The following is a 17,228-nucleotide window of genomic DNA, read 5'->3' on the forward strand; positions in this document are numbered from 1 at the left end:
CAGTCGGTTGCTTCCTGGAAACAGATGCCCGCTTCCCTTTTATCTGCCTGCGCTTTCCAAGGTGCGGGGTATCTTCCGTCGCGCTGCCACTTTGCTATTACCGGTACATCTGATCCCTGCAAGCGGAGCTTGGCAGCCCGCTTCCTCCAAATGGGAAAAAGGGAGGGCCCCTTATTAAGGCGGGCGCGACCTGCGTTGGAGGGAGGCTTGGCAAAGGATGGAACCCGGGCGCAATAGGCGTCTCCAAGCCGGCTCTGCCCGCGCGTCTTGCTGCAGCGTTTTGAACGGCCTGGCGAGCTCGCCTTCTCGGCCCCCACCGCTAGTAGCGGCAGAAAGCCGGTAGCCTGCGGATCAGCAGCCACCCTCGTCGCCTTGCTGCAATCTCTAGAAGGCCTGAGGCTCTTCATTTCCTAGGTAGGGACGATTATTCCGCGCGCCCTCCTCTTTCAATCCCCCAGGAGCTGAACTGGAAGCAGGTCTGTGCGCAAAGGTGCGCGCGCCGCGGAACCGGCCGACTTATCTCCCACGATTCTATTCTATTCTATTTACAGAACCGCTAAAACATAGAAAAATGGATCATTTAAACCTTGATCAAAATAAAACGATCTGCATATATGTGACGAAACCGAGGCAAAGAAAGCTGTCCATCAGACGCATGGTATTAGCGGCAATCTAGGCGTGAGGACGCCATTCTCTCCGCTAAGAGGAAGGGGAGGGAGCATCTGTCGACCAGATTTCCCTGCGCGGGGGAAGGGCGTGTGCGCTCAGATGCGCCACCTTACATTATCTTTTGGGTTGTTGTTGTTTACGTAGGCAGGGGATTGGCACTTCCAGGCGTGCCATCCTCCCTTGGCAACGCTAAGAATCAGTTGCTTTGACTTGTTGGAAAAAGCAATCATTTCGTGTCTGTCTAGTTGCAGAAAGCAGAACTCTAGAGAGTTGGCAGTGACCAGGCCAGCTTGGCATTCTTGAGAATGAGCACATGCTCTTCTTGTGGCTTGGCAGGCACTGGCCCCCGTCAGTCTTTTTTGCCTCCTGGACAGTGGTGGCCCAGGACGTTTTGCCCTCCAGGGTGGCGCACAAAATGACGCACTGACCTACTTCAGATGTGCCAAATACCCACAGCCAATCACCCGATTTTGGCACCTGAGGCAGAAAAGCCAGCAAGCCTCTCCTCCCTTGCTGCTCTTCCACAACTCTCCAGCCAGCTGCCTATCTCAGCCACCTTCCTTTGTCTAATGATAGGACCAGCATTGCTCCTGAAACCTTGCAGCAGTTGTATGCCTCAAGGGTGGAATGGTCACCTACTTGGATGCATATATGGTGGCAAAGAAAGTCATTTTCAATTTTGTAATGTATTCCCAGGGCTGACAATTAGAAGCTCCTAGACTGACCATACTGCCAGTATTTTGCAGGAGAGAGTAAGAAGACCATACCAGAAAATTTAGGACACGTTCCAGCTTGTCAGTATCCTTCTTGAACTGTGGTGCCCAGAACCGGACACAGTACTCCAGGTGAGGTCTGGCCAGAGCAGAATACAGTGGTAATATTACTTCCCTTGATCTAGATGCTATACTCCTATTGATGCAGCCCAGAATTGCATTGGCTTTTTTAGCTGCTACATCACACTGTTGACTCATGTCAAGTTTGTGGTCATGTCAAGTTTGATGTGCAAAGCCAATTCATTCTGAAGTCAGCCTGGCCATATTTTCACTGCATACTCACGCTACTGCCTGCCTGTGATTGCTTGTTTCATACTGAGTGACACCCCCCCCCCCAGCCACTCACAGTTCATCAGGCAGTTAAATACAGAATGCATGCATGTGGCTGGTCAACACTACACTGGTGCACCCTTAGAGACCCTGAGTCAACCAAGGTTTACTCAGAGTAGACCCATTAAAATTAATCAACCTTACTTAGTCATGCTCATTCATCTCAGTGGGTGTACCCTGAGTAACACATAGCTGCTTATCACCCCAATTTCAAATAATCCAGTTGTGTAAACTGACAGTTTGGGCTACGTTGTGGGTTCAGATACTCACCATCAGGGCATCTGACCACATAGCAGGCCTGCTAGGGTCAACCTAGACTTTACTTGCACAGCTAGCAATGACACCAGTATTTTTTTAAATTTAATACTAGATGCAGGGAAGGGGGCAATTCTAATCAGGATGGCAGCACGCATTTACCAGTAATCCTTTCCAGGCATGATCGTGATTTTAAAAAAAATCCCCCTGCTTAGAACAACAATTAACCTGGGTGGGGGAGCTGCCATTGAATTATGGGAGTATGAAATATAATTTAGAAACCCCTCGGTCTTCATTACTTTATAGCTTTTGGTGCTTAGAAAAGCTTCTTTTTGCCCACTGAAAGAGCATTATTGTGCTGGGAGTGTGTAGTCCTTGCACAACTTTGAAAGGTCTTACTAATTGGGGTTTATTGCTGCTTGCTTTTGTATTTGTATGTCACTGTTTTTTCCGATGAAGTGACTCAAAAAAATTCCAAATACAAAACTGGCGACACGCTTCCTGGCTCAGATTGAATAGTTTGGTGTATGCCTTTCCCTGTGATCAGGATTGGGGGCAACCTGTCCCTCCTCCAGATGATTTTGGACTCCAGTTCCCTTCAGCCCCAGCCAGCCAGCAGGACCAATGGTTAGGGATGGTGGAGATATAGTCTAGCAACATCTGGAAGACCACAGGTTCACCAATCCTGGTTTAGTGCAGACAACCACTGATGAAGTTCAAGCAAGAAAGGGCAGTTTTTTTTCCTTCCTTCCTTCCTTCCTTCCTTCCTTCCTTCCTTCCTTCCTTCTTTCTTTCATTTAAAAAGATGAATAGCAGAAAGTCATAATGCTGACCAAAAAAAATCTGGAACTGGTAGGATTTATTACACCTGAAAGTTCTGTTTGTTGATTGATAGGCAACTTTACTTTTTGTTGTTGTTGTTGTTGTTGTTGCATAGGTTGGTCAAAATGCCAGAGGACCTGGTGGCAGAGAGTGAGGAAACACTACCTGCTGCAAATGCAAGCTCAGATGTTATTCCCATGCATCTAGTAGCTCAGGTACTGCTGGTTCAGATCCTTTACAACTATGGATGACCTGAATAGAAGAACGTAAGAAGAAGAGCCTGCTGGATAGGGAGGGTGGCCCACCTGATCCACCATCCTGTTCTCACAGTAGCCAGCCAGATGTCTATGGGAACCTTGAAAGCAGGACCCGAGTACAACAGCACACTCCCCACTTGTGATTCCCAACGACTGGCATTTGGAGACTTGCTACCTCTGGCAGCGGAGGCAAAACATAGATATTGTGGCTAGAAGCCATTGATAGACTTCTCGCCCATCAGTTTGTTTAATTCTCTTTTGAAGCCATCCAAGTTGGTGGCAATCACTACACCCTGCGGTTGTGAATTCCATAGTTTAAGTAATGTGCTATGTGAATAAACACTTAATTTGGCTGTCCTGAATCTTCAAACATCCTGCTTCATTGGACGTCTGCAAGTTCTCAACTTGCTGTACCAGAGGCACAGCGAGATCCCTGTCTTTTCAGTCCTGGGGTCGTCTTCTCTGCCCAGTTGTGTTCTCGCTAAGGGGCAGGCTCTAGGTTATGTTATTCATGCTTATTAAAAATCATACTTAAGCAAGCCACTTTTATTTTGAAGAAAAATCTGCCATGCAGGAACATGGCCATTAGCTCAGTTGGTTAGAGCAGTGTTTCCCAACCAGTGTGCCTCCAGATGTTTTGGGACTACAACTCCCATCATCCCTAGCTAGCAGGACCAGTGGTCAGGAATGATGGGAGTTGTAGTCCCAAAACATCTGGAGGCACACTGGTTGGGAAACACTGGGTTAGAGCGTGATGCTGATAACGCCAAGGTCGCCGGTTTGATCCCCATATGGGCCAGCTGCATATTCCTGCATTGCAGAGGGTTGTACTAGATCAGGCATCTCCAACCTGCAGCCTTCCAGATCTTTTGGCCTACAATTCCCATGATCCCTAGCTAACAGGACCAGTGGTCAGGGATGGTGGGAACTGTAGTCCAAAACATCTGGAGGACCGAAAGTTGGGAATGCCTATACTAGGTGACCCTTGGGGTCCCTTCCAACTCACACCTGATCTAGATGGGGTCCTGCTGAAAATTCCTCCACTGACACTCAAGAACCTCTGACTGAGATGGGAGTTGGCCCAGATAACCTCCAAGATCCCCTTCAGCTCTAAAATTCTGAGTCTTCTTCAGAGAAATGCACAGCCCACCCTAAATGCATTTACAGTGGAACCTCGGTTTATGAACACCTCGGTTTACAAATTTTCGGTTTACGAACGCCACAGACCCATCTGGAACGGATTAATTCACTTTCCATTACTTTCAATGGGAAAGTTCACTTCAGTTTATGAACACTTCAGTTTATGAACAGACTTCCGGAACCAATTACACCCATGCTTCGGGTTAAGTACGCTTCAGGTTGAGTACTCCGCGGACCCGTCTGGAACGGATTAATCCACTTTCCATTACTTTCAATGGGAAAGTTCCCTTCAGTTTATGAATGCTTCAGTTTATGAACAGACTTCTGGAACCAATTGTGTTCATAAACCGAGGTACCACTGTACTCAGAAGTAAGCCCCATCAATTTCAGCAGTGCTAGCTTCCTTGTAAATATGACGAGGACTCCAGCCTTGGCGATTTGGTGCTTCGGTGGAAGTCTGCAGATTATGGTTGTTATCGTTGATAACATTTCCTCGTTTTAATTCAGGAAGCCAGTATTTTGGACTCCAAAGCTGTTGACGGTCATACGCAAACTGAAGAGACTGCTCTGCTGAAGAGCTGTGGGCATCAAACTCAAGAGCCTGTGGTTGAGTCAAAGACATCAGGGAAACTGAGGCGAATATGTGCCTGTCCTCCACAAGGCATAATTGCCAGAATCGTGTCAAATGGTATGTAAAAAGAAAAGGAAGAGGCAGGAATGTGTGAAGTTATTTTAGTTACATATTCACAAATGCTAAGAAATATATTCATGCCTCTCCAACTTTATTTCTTCTTCCAGTGGCAGCTGTGGTGCTGGTCTGGGCTGTGGCCTGGTCCATTACAGGCCACGAGTGCCTTCCTGGTGGGAATCTCTTCGGAATTTTGTTCCTCTTCTTTTCCGCTGTAATTGGTGGAAAATTTATGGGCATCATTAAACTTCCCGGTCTGCCTCCATTCCTTCCGCTTCTTGGTAAGTTGTCAATGAGCCTGCCATCATTTTGCTTTTACAAAAATTTGATTTGTAAACGGCCTCGGTCCAGTATACCTGAAGGAGCGTCTCCACCTCCATCGCTCTGCCCGGACACTGAGGTCCAGCACTGAGGGCCTTCTGGCGGTTCCCTTGCTACGAGAAGCCAAGTTACAGGGAACCAGGCAGAGGGCCTTCTCGGTAGTGGCACCCACCCTGTGGAATGCCCTCCCACCAGAGGTCAAAGAGAACAACAACTACCAGACCTTTAGATGGCATCTCAAGGCAGCCCTGTTTAGGGAAGCTTTTAATGTTTGATTTCTGTATTTCAATGTTTTGTTGGAAGCCGCCCAGAGTGGCTGGGGGAACCCGGCCAGATGGGTGGGGTATAAAGAAGAAATTATTATTATTATTATTATTATTATTATTATTATTATTATTATTATTATTTCTGGAGATGACAGGGCAGAGATGACAGGGAGGTTTATCTGCAGTCAGATTATATAACCTGTTGGTGTTAAGTTTAATTGTTAGATTAATCAACTGTAGCTTTAACTGATTAATTAGAGAGGAACAGTTTTATTTGGTGATGGCAAATTTTAATTGCTTGGGCATGGGTGGGTTTTTTTCTTGGTGGGGGGTAGACTAAATTATTCCTGGAGAACTTCTTTAATATGGAGTTAAAAAGAAAGGAAATGGTCTTCTGTAAAAATTAATAAGCAAAAATAATTGTCAGAATCTCAAGAAGCCATTTGCACTGTTAAATTGAATTGATTAATCAGCTAAAGGGCAAGTGATTACTCACTTAAAGATCAGCTCTAATCAGTTGACAAACTTGATGTGAATCCATTCTGTTAACAGTGCAGGTATCCTCTAGGGCCGGCTACTTAAAACTTTCACAGAGATTTTCTTGGTGCTGAAGAAACTCTTAGAGTGGGGAGGTACTATTTTTAGTTCAATTGAAGCATGTTTAATTTTTTAAATCTCTGCAGCATCTTGAGAAGGTAGGTAGATTCTATCAGGTTATGGTCCTATGAGTGAGTGACTTGGTAGTTCTACACATATGCTAACTTTCCCAATCTACAGAATGTCATCTTTAAGTTCCATTGAGAATGTGACTTTTTCAGATCAGGTACAGTCTCTTTTTGCTTAACCTGTCCCATAGGATTGTTGTGAAGCTAATAGGGGAGAACCTGTTGTATACCTTAACAGAGTTCCTAAAAGGAAGGCTGGAATACAAATACGAAAAATTATATGCTGGGAAGCATATTTGACTCAATGCCAGGAGTATGGAAATGGGATTTTCCATTAGATCTTCAAATTCAGAAATTGCTTTAATCTACCCCCTGTGTAACCACTGGCTCATCTTCTTCCTCTTGAGCTGTGTTTCTGTGAGGACAGAATGCTTTAACCTGTGAAGGCATCTAATTTTATTCAGAATTTTTTCAGGCAGTATGTTTTCCCGTTTCCTTTTAGGAATGCTGCTTGTTGGATTCCTCCTCAGAAATCTCCCACTGATCAGTAACATAGTCCGGATCAACGTGAAATGGGCAGTTGCGCTGAAAAATATCGCCCTCTCCATTATCTTGGCTCGTGCTGGCCTTGGCCTTGACCCAAAGGTAGAGCATTAAATGGTACTGTTGAATATCTCTTACTGATGTTTAGTTGGAATCTCCTTTCTTGTAACTTGAATCCATTGGTTCAGGTCATAGCCTCCAGAGCAGGAGAAAACAAGCTTGCTTCATCTTCCATGTGACAGCCCTTTAGATATTTGAAGATGGCTATTATATCTCCTCTCAGTCTCTGCTTTACCAGGCTAAACATCTCAAATTCCCTAAACCGTTCCTCATAAGGCTTGGTTTAAGGTTAAGTTCTTGTAAATTTTGCATGAGGAAAACATCTGCTCTACACAGGGAAGCCTGTTATCCCCATGGAGAACTGATTGCTCAGTTCGTGGCCTTTTTGAACCTGTAACTAATTTCAATCTATTTCTAAGCCATGTTCAGATGGCAGAATTTAAGAAACTCTGAGTTGTGTTTGGATGTAAGAATGAGGCACTCTCTCACACATCCCTCACCTGTCCTCTTCTGCTGTGGTTGTGAGGCAGAAATCAGGAGCTTCTGTTTTTGATTAACCACAGTTCAACATATTGTTCAAATCTTGGATTATGGTTAGTCTTAACAATGGTTTGTCGCAACAAACCAGCTTCATGAACTGTGGCGTGAAGTTGGCTTGTTTCAGTCACAGTTTGTCCAGGTTTGGACGACACAGCCAGCAGTGGTTAATATCAAATGAAGGCTTCTGCACTTCTTGTGGCTGTGTCACATAAGCTCACTGTGGCTCCATGGTTTAGCATGGCTCCCGGACAAGGTCATTGTAAGCTCAGCTCACAGGGGGAAGTACTCTTCCCCATCATCAATTCCAACTCCACATGCTCGCTTGATAATATCCTGATCTCTTCTCTCTATCCCTGTTTGCTCTTGTAGTAAGAACCTCTGATGACCCCAGAAAGAGATGAACTTCACATTCTTTACCTCCAAGCACCCTTCTTCTGTCCTATATTATGAAAGCTGAGCAGAGCAAAACTCAATGGTGTTTCTTCTGTGCTGACACTGCTGATGTGTTAATATGCTTGTCTTTCAGGCTCTGAAAAAACTGAAGGCTGTCTGCTTAAGATTAAGCGTGGGGCCCTGCATAGTGGAAGCATGCGCTGCAGCTGTCTTGTCTCACTTTCTCATGCACCTGCCTTGGCAGTGGGGATTTATGTTAGGGTGAGCAGATTTTCCGAGCTTAGAAATGATGTGTTTCTTTTTCTTGAACCAAAACTACCTTCCCTCTTATGGAGCGAATGTGTGGTCCCTGGAGCTGAATTGCCCAGGGGCTAAAGGCAGATCGTGGTTGTTGTTTTTTTAATAAAGAGCTAAAGGCTACCAAGAGGGAATGAGCTGAAAGGAACCCGCTCAGCAGCTGATTGCAAGAGATAGGGGAGGGAGATAAGAGAGCTAACTCCCTTCCCGGCCCCTCCCGGCCCCTTGCCTAGGCCTCAATTGTTTTCTGCAGAGGGAGACATATGACTGGCTGATTAGATTATCTGTCTGGAAACTGTAGAAATGGGTCCATTTCCTTTCCTATAGAAGAAGCTGCAAAACTGTGAGTTGAACCCCATAAAACAGGATTATTTCCCCTTTGCAAGGAAACTCAGCAACTTTGAGCTGATCCTAAAAAATGGAGCTTTCCCCCTTTGCAAAAAAGATGCACAACTCTGAGCTGACCCCCCCCCCATGGGGCTTTTCCCATTTGCAAAAAAAGCTGCACAACTTTGAGCTGATCCTTAAAAAATATATGGAGCTTTCCCCCTTTGCAAAAGAAGCTTCCTCAAATATTTAATGGGGGGGGGCAAAGGCACCTAGGCCTCTAGGAGTTGGCTGCTATGCCTAGGACAATTCAAGAAAGCAAAATATTTTTTTTCTTGTTTTCCTCCTCTAAAAATTAGGTGCATCCTATGGAGCGAAAAATACGGTAGTTGGTATCCATGCTCTCTTCTAACAATTATAGGAAACATAGACAGCTGCATTAGGCTGAGACCGTGTACACATTATTGGCTTGAAACGCAGCTAGGTCATTCTCTCAATTTGGATGGAAGCGAGTTTGTGTGAAAACGCATTGAAAATCAGTATTGTGTTTCATAAGAGGAAGTGGAGGAAATGTGCCCACAAACGGGCATGAAGGGTTGATTGTGTGTTTTTGTTCAGATTTGTTTTAGGCGCTGTGTCCCCTGCTGTGGTTGTCCCCTCGATGCTGATTTTACAAGCGGGAGGCTATGGTGTTGACAAGGGCGTCCCGACCTTGCTCATGGCTGCTGGGAGCTTTGATGACATCCTGGCTATCACGGGCTTCAATACCTGCTTAGGGATGGCCTTCTCCTCAGGTATCCTGGCTACTTCATAGAATCGATGAGCATCTCTGAATATGCCTTTCTTATTGATGCGATCGTTTGCTACATACAGACGACAAATTGCATGGAATAAAAAAACCCACAATGCACCCCACTTGCAATCTGAAGTGACACTCATCTTTGCTTGTGAAACCTGGTGCTTTAGGGTGGAAGCTGGTAGGAGGCTGATTCTGTTGCCATAAGGCTGGAGTGGGCAACCTATTTTTGAGTCTGGCCTGGAGTAAAAAAGTGGATGCAATGAATCCTTTCCTCTTTCTTCCACTCCCCTCCTTTCTCCTCTTTCCTCCCCCTTACTAACACCTCCCTTTCCACCTTCCCCTCCTTGCTACCTGCTTGAAATGTGGTTGAGGGCAACAGATTGCCCACTCCTGCCATAAATAATTAAATTAGAATGCCTGTGGCTTCCTTCCTTCCTTTCTCCCATAGTCCTACCTTTTGCATAAAACTAATCACCACTTTGGATACTTCCTCTGGTAGTTCCTTTGCAAGGAGATTGTTCAGAAATCCATTTGAGCAGCCTTCTCCTGCTTTGTCAAAACAGGCTCCATCCTTGAAAATATCTTCCGTGGTGTGCTGGAAGTTGCTGTCGGTGTAGTAGCTGGTGGCCTTTTGGGAGTTTTCGTTTGCTACTTCCCTAGCAAGGATCAGGTAAAGAGGGAAATATTTTGGAGACTCTCAGTTTTGGAGCATGAGAAGCAGGGAATGGTTAAAAAGAACTCTCCATGCTTTAGCTGAAAATAATTAAAAGTGATGTAAAATAATAATAATAATAATAATAATAATAATAATAATATAGATTTTTCACTCATGCAGATCTATCCATTTTTTATCTCCTGATCCTAGGCATCCCTTGTATGGAAGAGAGTATTCTTTGTGGTGGGTCTATCTGTGTTTGCTGTTTTTGGCAGCATGTATTTTGGCTTCCCTGGATCCGGTGGGCTCTGCACAATTGTCTTGGCATTTCTGGCTGGTATGGTGTGGTCTGATGATAAGGTGAGCGTTCAGTTAACACACTGTCCAAAAATCACACTGATTCCGAAATATGAGAGTTGTGAATAGGGTTACCAGACTCAATAGAGGACAGGATTTCTGTGTCTTTAATTGCCCTGCTCTCTTTTGATTCTGGAAACCTTAAAGAGAAACCAGCAAACCCTTTGTTTAATTTCCAAGCAAAGGGTCTGCTGGTTTCTCTTTTAAGGTTTCCAGGCTCAAAAGAGGGCAGGGCAATTAAAGACACAGAAGTCCTGTCCTCTATTGAGTCTGGCAACCCTAGTTGTGAAATAGATCTAATGCCATTAAGATTTCCTTATAGTAGCTGGTTATTATTAACTTAGGCACTGGAAACCATTGTCCTGGCCAGCAAAGGAGATTCTTGCGTGAAGGTGGGCTTCTACTCTTGATGCAGATGCAGATCCCATTGAACTGACTGGGTCTGTCTTCCAATGAGAATGGGAATGTGCATCTCTGTCCCACTATTTGTTGCAAATGTCTAGAGCAAGATCAGGGCCAGTAAATCCTAGAGGCTGAAAGTCTGGGAAATAGACAGTTACAAGCAGGGGCTGCAGCAAAAAGTTGCAATAGGAAATGCAGCAGCTCAGGGTGGTACTTTTGCTAACCTTGGGGTTGCCCGGAGGTTGCAGCTGGTGCTGTTTTCTGGCTACATAAAGCAGTGGCCTCTAAACTTTGGAAATAGAGGGATTGGTATGTTGGAACAAGCTGCTGAACAAATAGGCTTAAAAACCATCACACCAAAAAATATGTCAATTCAGCCAGCATTCATTCTAAAAGGTGTGTCTTGCATAATCTAAGTTGTCTTATCAAGTCAGGCCTGCGTTTAAAAACAAGCCTGGTAGCCCTTGGCAACCAGGAATTCCACACAGGTGAGAGTACAAGCAAAGGAGAAAGAGAACTTGCTGCCTGCAAAATGTTTTCCAGCCTGTTTTTTTTTTTTGCCCATAAGACAAGCGCCTCTTATAAGTAAAAACCAGGAAATTATTTATTTATCTTTTTAATAAAATGTATGCACCACTTGATTGCAAAAAAAATCCCCAAAACCCTCAAAGTGGTTTACAAAAAAGTTAAAACAATAAAATGAAGAAACTTAGAACCATACTTTAAACCAGGGGTCGGCCACAAGCAGCCCATGGGGGTCATTTAACCTGCCCATGGTCCCCCTGCGCCCGCCCGGGGATCCTCACTGCCCACTTGGTCAATTCCCGTGTGCACCTTCTGCAACGCTGGCTGGCTTTCCATTGGCTGCAGGAAGTTCCTGCAGCCAATGGGAAGCTGTGCACATGCACTCCGGCCCACAGCAGCGTCTGCGGGACCATGAACCGGCCCAAGACATGCCAACCCCTGCTTTAGGTAAAGGTAAAGAGACCCCTGACCATTAGGTCCAGTCATGACTGACTCTGGGGTTGTGGCGCTCATCTCACATTATTGGCCGAGGGAGCCAGCATACAGCTTCCAGGTCATGTGGCCAGCATGACAAAGCCGCTTCTGGCGAACCAGAGCAGCACACGGAAACGCCGTTTACCTTCCCGCTTGGAAACCTATTTATCTACTTGCACTTTGACGTGCTTTCAAACTGCTAGGTTGGCAGGAGCAGGGACCAAGCAATGGAAGTTCACCCCGTCGCGGGGATTCGAACCACCGACCTGATCGGCAAGCCCTAGGCTCAGTGGTTTAACCCACAGCGCCACCCGCGTCCAACCCCTGCTTTAAACCATACTAAAAACAGATTACAATTGCCTCAACTTTCTAAGCATCTGGCTTGTCTGAAGAGGAATCTTTTTAGCAGGTGCAAATAAACATTTTTGCAGGCAACTTTCAGGAGCTGGGTAGCCTAGTTATCAGAATAGTTCTTCCAGGACATATTTGAAAGTCAATTAATACTGTTTTATGAATAAAAATATAATCAAACGTGCACTGTTTGAACAACTTTTAAAATTCATGCTTGATATGATTATTGAAGGGGTAAGTTTACATGTGTCTCCAGCCCTCCCAGTCCAATACTAGTGTGGGAAGCAATGCTGCCTGTCTTTGCTCTCCCCCTGCAGAGGAAAGTTGAAGAAATTGTTGCGGTTGCCTGGCAAATCTTTGAACCCTTCCTGTTTGGTTTAATTGGAGCTGAAATATCTATTTCATCTCTCAGACTTGAAACAGTTGGTAAGTCTCCTCAACCGCGGCTAGACTTCTGCTAGCCCAAAGATGGAAAAATGCTGAAATACTGTACCATTGAAAGAACATTGGCAGGAAAAACTGTTGGAGTATGCTGAAATGGCCAAATTAACTGAAAGACTAAGGACGATAGAGATTTTTTTAAAAAAAGATTGGGAACCATTTATGAGGTACTTACAGAAGCAATGTGAATAAATGGACTCCCTAGCAGGGTTTGAGTAAATACTTACAACATATAAAGTAAATAAAGGTATAATTAAGGATGTAATATGAAGCAATAATACAAGTAGCAGGGAAAGCCAATATGCTAACAACCAGAAGAGGAAGTTGAGGGAAGTCTGAGGAGGGAGGGAATATTGGGGAATTGTTCTTTATTTTCTATGTCACATGCTATGTTTTTATTACTGTTATAAAATTGTAAAATCTAATTAAAATATTTTTAAAAAAGAAACAGTTGGTAAGACTCCTAAAGAAAGCAGTGACATTCTGTGAGCTAGCTAGCACACCTTTTGAGGGGCATTATTATTATTATTATTATTATTATTATTATTATTATTATTAGAATTTATATACCACCCTATACCTGGAGGTCTCAGGGTGGTTCACAGAGTCCTTCTTCCAAAGCTAGGGAAATCTGAAATTTTTCATAAGAAAATGTGAAAAGTCTTACGTTATTATGTTGTTGTAACCTTTATATATAGGGACCCAGGTGGTGCTGTGGGTTAAACCACAGAGTCTAGGGCTTGCTGATCAGAAGGTCGGCGGTTTGAATCCCTGCGACGGGGTGAGCTCCCATTGCTCGGTCCCAGCTCCTGCCAACCTAGCAGTTCGAAAGCATGTCAAAGTGCAAGTAGATAAATAGGGACCGCTCCGGTGGGAAGGTAAACGGCGTTTTCGTGCGCTGCTCTGGTTCGCCAGAAGCGGCTTAGTCATGCTGGCCACATGACCCGGAAGCTGTCTGCGGACAAACGCCGGCTCCCTCGGCCTATAGAGTAAGATGAGCGCCGCAACCCCAGAGTCGTACACGACTGGACCTGATGGTCAGGGGCCCCTTTACCTTTACCTTTAACCTTTATATCTGCCCTGGTACAATGATGGGCAAGATGGTTTAAAATTGATTTCAATGCAGGCGTGTGCACACACACAAAAAACCCCATAATCTCAAAATGCACACAACCCAGCAGCTTTTAATCCCCTGGTGATGGTTTGGGATTCCAGGGTGTTTGTTGCAGTTTTGTTCTTTCTGGCAGGGAATGGGGCAATGAAGCGAGCTCCTTTCACCTGTTCCTTCTCTATCACCTGGGTGGAGTAATGATCTTCTTTCCTAAGTCCAGTTTGTCGGTGGCAGTTATTGCCATATTATAGTTGGGAAACTGAGGTTGGGAGAGACCAACTCCCGAACAGGTCATCCAATGAGTTTATAGCAGGTGGAAGATTCAAACTGGGGACTTCCCGATTCATAGCCACTATCTGACACCAGCGGTTGCCAGCTTTGAAGTTGAACTCACTTGCTTCTGACTTCACAGCTCCTAGCAACTAATAATGTCCTAACCAAATCAGTTACAGTATATTCCTGCGTATAAGACTACTTTTTAACCCAGGAAAATATTCTCAAAAGTCGGGGGTCGTCTTATACGCCGGGTCGTATCTCTTATACATCGAGTATATCCCAAACTCTATATTTTGACTGGAAAAGTTGGGAGTCGTCTTATACACCCAGTCGTCTTATACGCCGGAATATACTTACGGCAGTGTTTCAATAATTGTTTTAAGTAAAATATAAATTTGGGCCTAGGGTTCTCAGGATATTCAGTCTTGTTTTGCTCTGCATTGCAAAACGGCTTCATCTTGTTTCCGTGTTTGTCTTGTCTGATCTGGAAGCGACCTACAGCCTTCAATCACTGCACACAGATTTCCCTTTTCTGTTTTCTTATGAAGATGAAATCTGGCAGAGGTTGTATGGGATGAAAATGCATCAGTTTGACTCTGTTAGGTTATTAATTAGCTACCATGAACAAACACATCTACCTTGAGTTCTCATTTTGAAGGTAGACAGGATGCCAACAGATGAGTAAAAATAGTGTTGCTGTTGGCAGCTGTGTTTCCAAAAAACAGTTGCAAAGGGTTTCTAGCTGTTGCTGGTCCATCTGAATAATATCTGCCTGTCTCTATTGACCCATGCCTTTGGTTGTTCTTACTAATAAGATGAAGGCCAGGCCTGTTATTCCAAGAGGACCAATGAGTCATATTTCTCTGTTGCAGGGCTTTGTGTGGCTACACTGGGCGTTGCACTGATAGTCCGAATTGTGACAACATTCCTGTTGGTGTGTTGTGCCGGCTTTGACCTCAAGGAGAAAATATTTATTTCACTGGCATGGATCCCCAAAGCAACCATCCAGGTGCAGTATGCAGTAACAGACCTATATGTTCTACAAACAAGGGTGTTAACAGTGTACTGCTTAAAGGTATTTTTGCTATGGTACACTATGGTATACTACTATGAATGGGTATTTTTAGCCCATCTAAAAAATTGTCAAGAGCGAGTCCTGGGCAGCAACTAATTGGTAATGGGTCATATTTTGACAGAGTCAGAAATACAAACTAACAACACACCATGGCCACCAAAGGGGATCGAAGCTTTAGCATAGCCTTTCTGCTATGGATTTGCTCCCATTTGGTTGTGTCTTGGCACATGCTCAGGACATAAGACAAGCATTCTGCCCCAGTTCTTGGTGCTTTTTTCTTTGTCCCTCGATTAAAAGAAAGCAACCGAGCTGCATAATAAAGGTGGGAACATCGCTAGAGGTGGATTGGGCCCCTGCGCCACCAAAGGTAGTCAAGAATAATCCATCTGAACTTTAGAAGCATAGATAGATTATTTGAATTGTGCTCCCAAGGCTCTTGAAAGCCAGCAATGATCCCGAACGATTGCCGAAAGGAGGAAAGCTGATGCATTCTGCATCAATCATAGCAATTGAACATGAGGGGGACCTTTGAAGACTGGTCTGTTATGTAATCAAGCTTTGAAGATACTGCAAGAAAGGACCTGTTGGATCCCCACATGAGACTCTTTTTCACACTTCTGTCCCTGTAACACCAACATCGGGAGACTCTGCACCGGAAGGTGGGTTTTTTAAAATCCGGTTTCTTGAATGCTTTAGCTGAGATTCCTGCATTGCAGAGGGTTGGACTAGATGGCTCTTGCGATCCCTTCCAACTCTATGAGTCTTCATAATGATGGTTTTGTTGTTCTGTCTCCTGCCAGGCTGCAATTGGTTCTGTTGCCTTAGATACAGCACGAAGTCAAGGTGAAAAGGTCACAGAGATGAAATACAGCATGGATATCTTGACGGTGGCTTTCCTGGGAATCCTGATCACAGCTCCAATTGGAGCGCTGATAATTGGCCTGGCAGGGCCCCGACTTCTACACAAGGCTACTGAAACAAACAGTGATGGTAATGGACATGAAGGAAGAGAAGAAATGGAAACATCTGGAGCAGTGTAAGAGTCAGGGAATGCCCCCAGAATCATATAAATCAGTACTCTGCACTGTCTAGGTATCACAGTGTCCCGTAGTGGCTTGCAGAAGTCTGAAAGTCCATGGAATACATTGCAATCTGAGGACTGATGGAAAAAATATGATTGAATTAAATCAACCTCTTCAGCCTTGACTTGGAACTTCTTGAGAGCTGTCGCAAGCAGAGTACATCCTTCGGACATGCCACTTCACTGCTGAAATATGATCAGTCTGATTTGGGAATATGAGTGCCAACAAAAGGAAACTTTTGAAGTGGTTCCTGAGAATTAATAAAGTTCTAGAGCAGGAAGGTATACAGGATTGATAATGTAAACAAAGAACCAAAAGTGAGATCTTGGATTTTTCAAACAGCTGGTAAAAGCATTCCATTGCTAATTCATGTTCAGTAGACAGAATGTTCCCAGTCTTTGGAATAAACTTTCACCACTTGATATTTAGTTTCCTTTCTTATATCCTAAAATATTAAAGTGTTTTAAATAGAGGTTTCACCCAAATAACAGAATATTCCAGTGCAATTGTACACACGTGTACTCGGATGTAAGCCCCGTAGAGCTTTAATGGCAGGTAAGTCTGCATATGATTCAAGCTTTAATTAATCTATTTGATTACTTGAAAAACGGCACAAATGTTCTCAAGAAAGGCTATGTACTTTGTTTTTTAGATGGTGCCGTGCATGTGCTGCAGTAGGCATCAGAACAGGTATTCCCCGTTCTCACCGCGCCGTCAGAGCACGATTTCTGTTCTCATCCTGAAGCAAAGTTCTTAACCTGAGGTACTACTTCCAGGTTAGCAGAGTCTGTAACCCAAAGTGTTTGTAACCCGAGGTGTTTGTAACCCAAGGTACAACTGTATGTCTATATGTATTTGGTATAATATTTTTATAACAACTTTTTATTTGAAGAAGGTATGATTCACATTTTACAAATTCTGCATTTTATAAACAAAACAAATACCCCCACCCCCCCCAAACCCTATTCATTCACTAATGCAGACATCCCCAAACCTCGGCCCTCCAGATGTTTTGGACTACAGTTCCCATCTTCCCCGACCACTGGTCCCATTAGCTAGGGATCATGGGAGTTGTAGGCCAAAACATCTGGAGGGCCGCAGTTTGGGGATGCCTGCACTAATGTAAGAAAATTCAAAAATACAAAATTACCCAAAATAAACATCCCTTTTATCCACCTTGACAATCTTGTTCTCTGTTGTAGTCATGTGTTGGTGGGACCTGAAGTCCAACAACACCTGGAGTACCTACCCCACATTGACTACCTGTCCCATCTCACTGGGCAGCACACCTGGAGCCCTCCAGCATTCCCAGGTGAAAATAAGGATGTTCTGTT

The 17,228-nt window shown here is 44.3% G+C and overlaps 2 protein-coding genes across 4 annotated transcripts in view; both read left to right on the forward strand.

The window, feature by feature from the left end:
• On the forward strand, positions 1-16,316 carry LOC118084406 (sodium/hydrogen exchanger 9B2). 2 transcript variants are annotated; one of them, XM_035113891.3, is made up of 13 exons: positions 1-414; positions 1,366-1,514; positions 2,965-3,064; positions 4,754-4,934; positions 5,045-5,215; positions 6,689-6,831; positions 7,856-7,983; positions 8,965-9,140; positions 9,709-9,815; positions 10,011-10,160; positions 12,227-12,335; positions 14,610-14,746; positions 15,613-16,316. In XM_035113891.3, exons 3-13 carry the CDS (start codon positions 2,975-2,977, stop codon positions 15,850-15,852), a joined length of 1,632 nt encoding a protein of 543 aa, XP_034969782.3. In that variant the 5' UTR covers positions 1-414; positions 1,366-1,514; positions 2,965-2,974; the 3' UTR covers positions 15,853-16,316. The 2 variants fall into 2 exon arrangements, with proteins under 2 accessions (XP_034969782.3, XP_088517241.1); XM_088661115.1 differs by lacking the exons at positions 14,610-14,746; positions 15,613-16,316 and adding an exon at positions 13,049-13,306 and having other exon boundaries at positions 198-414.
• Positions 16,311-17,228, forward strand: part of LOC118084407 (sodium/hydrogen exchanger 9B2-like) — a 25,632-nt gene continuing 24,714 nt past the window's right edge. The window contains exons 1-2 of one of the 2 annotated variants that reach the window (XM_088661116.1): positions 16,311-16,449; positions 16,547-16,657. The gene's annotated coding sequence lies outside the window, so the exon portion shown is untranslated. Of the gene's footprint in view, positions 16,450-16,518; positions 16,658-17,228 lie in introns of those variants that run through there. The other variant, XM_035113893.3, reaches the window with a different exon arrangement.

The sequence above is a fragment of the Zootoca vivipara genome, chromosome Z1, assembly GCF_965207765.1.
Source record: "Zootoca vivipara chromosome Z1, rZooViv2.hap1.1, whole genome shotgun sequence".
Lineage (NCBI taxonomy): Eukaryota > Metazoa > Chordata > Lepidosauria > Squamata > Lacertidae > Zootoca > Zootoca vivipara.